The sequence below is a fragment of the Porites lutea genome, chromosome 4 (genome assembly GCF_958299795.1).
Source record: "Porites lutea chromosome 4, jaPorLute2.1, whole genome shotgun sequence".
NCBI classification, from domain to species: Eukaryota; Metazoa; Cnidaria; class Anthozoa; order Scleractinia; family Poritidae; genus Porites; species Porites lutea.
Genome location: NC_133204.1, coordinates 17,820,781 through 17,828,032, shown reverse-complemented (window position 1 = coordinate 17,828,032; position 7,252 = coordinate 17,820,781). Strand labels below are relative to the sequence as shown.

General features: G+C 37.5%; 1 protein-coding gene across 1 annotated transcript in view; it reads right to left on the bottom strand.

Moving 5' to 3' along the window:
* Positions 1 to 6,800: 6,800 nt before the first annotated feature.
* Positions 6,801 to 7,252, bottom strand: part of LOC140934331 (beta-4C adrenergic receptor-like) — a 1,060-nt gene continuing 608 nt past the window's right edge. Inside the window, exon 1 of the mRNA XM_073383975.1 lies at positions 6,801 to 7,252. This exon is cut by the window's right edge and continues 608 nt beyond it. Within this exon, the coding sequence (XP_073240076.1) occupies positions 6,801 to 7,252 (452 nt within the window).

The window sequence follows — 7,252 nt, the reverse complement described above, 5'->3', positions numbered from 1 at the left end:
TCCGTAGCACATAAATATTAGTTATATTAAGAAAATATATAGAATGAAAAGTTAAATAAAGGTTACATAAGACCATTCATTGCATTTCACGTTTTTTTGCCGCTTTTGTAAGCGTGGATGGTGTCTTTATTGCCAAATGTATGACCCACAATTTTAGTTAGTTCTTGACAGAAAACTGGAAGCTGGAATATTCAAGGACTTCCTTATAGGTTAGATCAGAATATGAAAAACTTAATTTTTTTTTTGCAAAGTCGTCCAGTGGAATTGATAGCCGAATAAAGACGGACCATTTGCACCAGGCCAACTTGCAAATGAATTAGTGATATCATTAAGTGAGGAGGACGTTTATTTAGAGGGACAGGTTCACGGTTCAGGCTATGCTCATTTATCAAAATGCTGTTTTTCTGTTGGGACATGCTGTATCGTCTAAGCAAGCAATATGATCATGTCAAATGTTGTCAAAAAACCAATCTGCACACTCCCCTGGCAGTCACTTGCACTTGATCAACTTACATATTTGCAAATAGCGGTAAATTAATCAGCCATGGAAAAAAATTTCGGGGCCAACAATAAATTCAACGTTGGTAGTGTTGGCATAATCCACTACTTTTTTCTGCGACTTTAGTACGCCTCCATCCTACTTTGAAATACACTTCTACTTTGAAATACGCTCTGAGATCGCTGAGATACATGTGAGTGGGACTATTGACCGGTAGAATTAATAATAAATTGTAAGAAAGTAATTTAATCAATAAGCATGCGCTTAACCGTAAACCTGTCCCTTTAAAACAATTCTTACAGTCAGGCCACAAGAAAACTTCAACCTGTGAACGCTACGGGAGGGCGGCAAAAATGAAAACGCCACGGATCGGACGAATTAAAGTGAACCCCCAGTTCTCCTGTTCTATTATTTTCTGAATGATTTTTTCTTTTTGTCCTTTGCAATTACCAAGCCGATTCCACAACTAACTGAATTGATAACGTTCTCTGATCACCAAACGGTTATTTTAAGATCAACAAGAAAATGGCCAAAAAACCTGGTGAAAAAATATTAAAAAAAACAAAGTTCAAGCTTTCCCCACCGCCCCTTTTGTGCTTAAGCTTCACTTAAACACAATCTGGCTTCAAATATTTAACAACTTTGAAGTTCCTATTTCACCTTTGATATTATGCTAAAATTGAGTTTTTTTCCTGTGTGATTTCCCATTTAATTTGGCGGAATAAAGATTGCCTGTATAACCTTATCACAATTTTAGAACCATTGTCGTACCCTTAGTGTAACAGTGGTTCTACCACTCGAAACATTGGCCTAATCATCAGAGCCCTTTGGCCAAAGTGCTATCAACGCATTTGAAATTGCTTATTCAAAACAACCATCTTCATTGTTAGTGCTTGTATTTTGTAGTAGTTGTACTTTTCTAAAATAGGACTCTTATGCTGAGTTGTTTCCCCTTTGATGACTAGGGCCATGTAAGTAAAAATTCAAGACTGATTAATGGCTTAGGCTATGTTCACACCATACCGTATAGCTTTTCTTGTCGTCACGAAAGGTTATCCGACATGTGACTCTCCACTTTAGAGATCGGCGCAGCGCGGCGAATCTTTACTCCGTTACAGAAATTGCGCCAAAATCACCGTTCTTATGTGTGAACAGAAGCCCTATTTGGTATGGTTTTCGTGCCGGCACAAAAGCTATCCAGTATAAGGCGAGCGTAGCCTTAGTTTATCACTCGGACCTAACAGAAAGTAAATTTTAAAAGGAAGTCTTTGAATAGTCTATAGTCTTTGTATTTGGGTGCTTGGAAGAAAATCTGAACAGAAAGCTTTTGCAAAACTCATTTGTGCTGTGACACCGACTTACGCTCTATATTGAGTTTGGCCTGGAAAACGGCAACATTCCTGTTGTAGTTTATTTTTTATCTCGAGTAGTTTTTGTATTTCTTTTTTCGGGGGGTATGGTAATGCATGCTAATGAAGCTGAAACAAAACAAAAAATAAAAATTACCTCAGATAAAAATAATGACTATAACATTACACAGACGTCATAGTACACAGTATATATTGCACAATTAGATGTATTTATAGATACAGTTGCTTTGATGCAACATTACAAAGATGTGCCTCTCCAAAACGGTAGTGATTAACTGTATTGACAGAAAAGTGTGTAACTGCTGCCTCCGCCTACATATGTATAAACGCCACTGAAATTAAACCAGTATGATCTGTAATTGACCCAATATATGTAAACGCACCGCAGAGATGATCACATACTGAGAGACTACAAAGGTAAATCTTTTATTAGTGGAGAAGAAAGAAGATCAACCTAACGTAACTAATAGATTTCCGCCTAGTAACAAAGATCGCGGAGCAAGGGCGGCGCAGTGTCAGGGCTCGGAGAGCAATCGTCTCCCACCAACGTGGCTCTGGGTTAAAAATCCCGGCGTCGACGCAATATGTGGGTAGAGTTTGTTTGTTCTTGATTCTCCCATTGGCTTCGAGAGGTTTTTCTCCGGGTACTCCGGATTTCCACACTCATTAAAAACCAACACTTCCTGATTTCAATTTGACCAGGAATCAGGTAGCCGAAGAACAACTTGGTGGATATACTACCTCTAAATCGTTATTTCTTTCTTTTCTTTTATTTAATATCGCTCAAATTAAGCTTGCATTTTATTGTATACTATGTCTTATTTTTTCCTCCTAAAAACTTTTCCTTTTCAGACGTTGTAATGACCAACAACGGCTGCCATTACAAGCAAGTGAACAGGAGTTGTTCTTTTCCGTCTTTACCACAATCCTCTCGTGACGTGATCCCAGCCTGCTCTGTACACTACTAAACAACTGTTACATTTTCTAGTGCTATTCAGCTTTTTTAAATGACGTCAATTGAACAATCTGCATTTTGATTGAAAAACGATTATTTGTATTGACCCGGTCTTCATAACCCTTGATGTTTGATTTGAAGTTATTTAAATTCAAAGCATCCCTTTTTGTCCAATTCTGATCAAGTTTTTATGTTGTTTCGCTTTCCTTTTCGTTTTACCAGCTCTCTCCAGCCATCTCTCTCTTGTCAAGCATTCAGCTAAACACAATAAGTGTAGTGAATTTCCATCCTATCACGGAACAAACAAACAATTAATTATTTAATGTCACTGATGTATTGTTCACTTGCTTCTAATATTCTTTTGGTTTTATTTAAACAATCTCTTTTTTTCGGACTGGAGACGTTTGAACATCCGAAAAGTTCAGTGTAGATAGTTAGACTTCAGTTCACCTCGTCGAAAAATCCATAGGAAATGTTACGGGTTTTGAGTCTTTAGGTACTTTCTGGAGTGGGATTTCGGAAGATTCCGAAACCCGACAAAGGAAAGGTGAGACAAATAATTTCACTGAACTGGAAAACCACCAGATTATGACTTCCTCTCCAAAACAACACTGACATGATCCACGTGATTCCTATTTTTACACTCAGGTATCTTGAGAATATATCAGGAATGGTAAAAGGAAATTAGGAAACTAGGAAACATTGTTAAAGGCTCGAACTTTTCTCAGGTTAGGTGTTATTCGGTGCATTAAGTCAACTTCGGAAGGCAAATTTTGCAGTTTATTCACATTAGCAATAAACGCTTTTGTTTTCGAATAAATGCTCCCTAGTTTAGTCAGTACCCAACTGCAAAGCAAATAATAAGTTTCTTCTATTATTTTAATATTAGCCATGTTTTCCCCTCAAATTTGTATGAGCATAATGTCAAGTGCATGTTATTGAATTATTATATAAGTACTTGGTACTATTGATACACTAATAGACAACTGCAGGCCCCCTAATAAAGGGAAATGTACCTCATGACTACCAAACCGTTGGAATTTACTGTTATGATCAAATATTATCAACAACCACATAAAACTCATGTTTGTGTTTTCGGCTTGCCTGGAATGTCAGACGTCTTCCCGCAAATTGTTTTAGACTGAAATTTGGCCTGTTCAAACTCCTGAGCTGTGCCTTCCTGCGCCGTTTTAGCTCTTACATTAGGAAGTTTAGGAAGTTTTTTGTTTTGATTAGAACGTCAAAAACGCAGCAGGTTTAGGCCGCGCCTACACCAATTCGGAAGTTTTTAAAACTGCGTATTTGTTACACGGATTCGTGTGGACGGGGCCTTAAACCACTCAGGAGAGCCGTTTCCAAAAGATGCGGTTTTGGTGAGCGTATTTACTGGTTTCGTGTGGAGGGACGGCCCATTCGTGTTTAAAAATACGCAGTTTAGTCAAAATTATCCGGATTCCAGTTGGCTTGAACTTAGATTAGGAAACAACGACTTCGCACATGCAGCACATTTTCTTGTACCATTCTTTGCCGTCACTGCAAAACTGCGGTGTGATTTCACGTTTTATAGGAAAATTCATTACCTGACAAGGGAATTCCACGTTAAATTGCACGCGAAAACCGATCGCGATTCGTGCGATATGGGTTTTCAAGTGCAATTTAACGTGGAATTCACGAGTCAGGTAATGGATTTTCCTTGAATCGCATAACTGAATAAAAATCAAAAAAAAAAAAAAGAAAGAAAACGGCAATAATATTGTTTGTTTTTATCCTGAGCGCGCGCTCCAGGAAACCATTTCAAAGTCAACTGTCAGAACTGTCATTGCGTTAGCGAATAGGAAGCAAGGTCAGTCGTACACGTTTGACCCTTCGACAACTTTTTTTGTACCTTGTGCTTGTTTTTACATTTGTTTTCAAACTTTTTTAGATGTAAACAAGCTTCACACTAATCGTAAGGATAAATAGAGGTATTTCACTGAATTTACAAGCCGTTTATCTATAACATCTTTTTTCAAATTGGTCATTTGCTCGAGAAGGAAAATAATTTACACCTTTTACCTCTTCGGCGGCAAAACTGAAAAAAATGAAGTGTCCAAGCGAAAGCACTGAAAGTTTAACGTCGCGATTGATATATAGTAAGTACCTTGAAATGTTTTAGAAATGCTGTTCAAGTTCAGCTCTGTTTTGTAGTTTTCTAAATATCACGAATTCAACTCCAGGAGATTGGGATAATCGTGCTTAAGTTTAAACGTACGCAAGGCCACTTTTTTGTGACGTTTTCACCGCCGTCGCTGTTTTTTTTCTTAGGTCTGGTCGACTCGTATCCGCGTATTTTTGAAAAAGGAGACTTTTTTCTGATTATATGCGTCCACAGGTAGCGTATTCAAATCGTTTTCGCCCGTCCACAAGAAAACATTCAAACGATGGAAATACGATCACATGCCTTCGTGCCACGAAAACTCGTGTCATTAAACCAAATTTTTTTCTTGCTGTTTTCAGCTAATTATTTTGGAAAGAGGAAATTTTGTTTCGGCAGACGAAATTTCGCCTCGCCTAAACAAAATTTCCTCCGCCGAAACTAATTTCCTCTTTCCAAAAGTCTTTAGCTGACAACAGAAAACGGCTGTAATCATCACATCATTGCTAAAGTACATGTAAGTTACTGCGAACATTCAAGTGATAAATGGATGGCCTAAAACACTTAGTAAAGATAAAATAGTTGGGCACATTTCATTGTCCCTTTAATATCTGTTTTACATGAATAATGTTTTCTCTGGCAGGCATTTCCAAGCGGGCAAAGAGTAAGTAAAGCAACTTACGGCTTGTTCCTTTGAAAGTCATCTAAAGAAGCGCAGATGTTAATGTATCCAAAATCCAGAATTTTTTATTAACGTTTAATAAAACAGAATCTATAGCATCATTACGCGGAAAATGACATCTAAAATGTGACCTTTACTGTCGTTGAGTAGTAAATCATGTGTCTTAACGCATGACTTAAAAAACGAACAGTTCAGATTAATGATGGTGCCGTGGCAAAGAAAACAGAATCGATATTAATAGCATTCCACCCACGTATATCTATCAGAACTGAACAAATGAAGCACGGATTGACCGGATATATAATTCAGATTAGTTTTAGAGTCCAAGAGTCACGTGTTTACTTTCAAAATAGGCAGTTTAAGCAGCGACGTCTTTGAGCGACGTACATCAACCGAAAGTGGACTTTTGGCACTCTTGAGCCGAGATTTTAACACATTTTTGGACAAATCGTCTCTATAAGAGTTAAAAAAACTTAGCAATACAAATTTGGTGGCCTCGAGGCATATTAAAAGAGAAAATGGATTACTTCCGGTTGACGTTCGTCGCTCAAAACTCCCTACTGAAAGTTAGCGTCTCCTGTGGACATTCGTTAAGATACGGTGAAAAATTTCTTGCAATAAAGACTGAAATCGGTGTAGTTACTTTAATTTAACAATTGATAGGATAGCACACACACATCATATGGCGTCATTTTACTGTTACGACCAACATCCTTTTCGTTTTTCTTTTCATATTTATCTTCGTAGTCCCAGCGAGGTTTAAATAACAAGGGCATTAATTTACACAACAAAGTAACACCCTGAAGGATTCTGACTGAAGTAGTAAAATGGCTTCATTGAGCAAATCGCCTATTGATGTCGGCAGTAGTTAAAGCTTTCAAACTTGAGAGTAATTAGGCTTCTATTTTACTGCATACTATGTCTTATTCTTTCCTCCTAAAACTTTTTCCTTCTCCATCAAGACATAGCCTGCAGTTATGTCTTGGGACTTCAATTCAATGCGCCTACTCATCCATCTAGCTAATTTTACAAAACGTGAACGTAACATAAAGTTATTTGTTGTCAACGGCACTGGTAAGCGCATCTTCAAAAATAAAAGTTGTTCCACAAAGTAGTGACAGATTCTTCGAGAAAAACCCCAAAAAATTTTTATTGAATTGTCAGTGCAGTCTTCCAAAATTTCGGTTTTTCCAAAAGTACTTGAACGTTTCTCTAAATTTTGGAAGCCGCCATGAATAAAGTATCGGGTTTAAGAAGGAGTTTGCGTGAGTTAAATTGGTTGCAAATCCAAAGAATATCATAAGCAATGCCACATGAGGGTGGCATAGTTTACACAAATATTTCAATAGCTCAACTGTAAACCAGGGCATGTAGCAAATAAGAAATGCACAGATGATGATGGCGATCGCTTTGAAGAGATTTCTTTCTCTTTTCAGGATCATCAGACGACTGTCTATTGAATGGCGCTGTTCTTTTACTCTTGTTTTTGAGTACCTATGGAAATGGAACATCATAACTGCGTACATTATAAGAATGCTCAAGAGAATGGATAAGAGCTGTACGTTATAGATTGTTACCATTATGACAAAATAGTCCTGAAACACAAGAAATG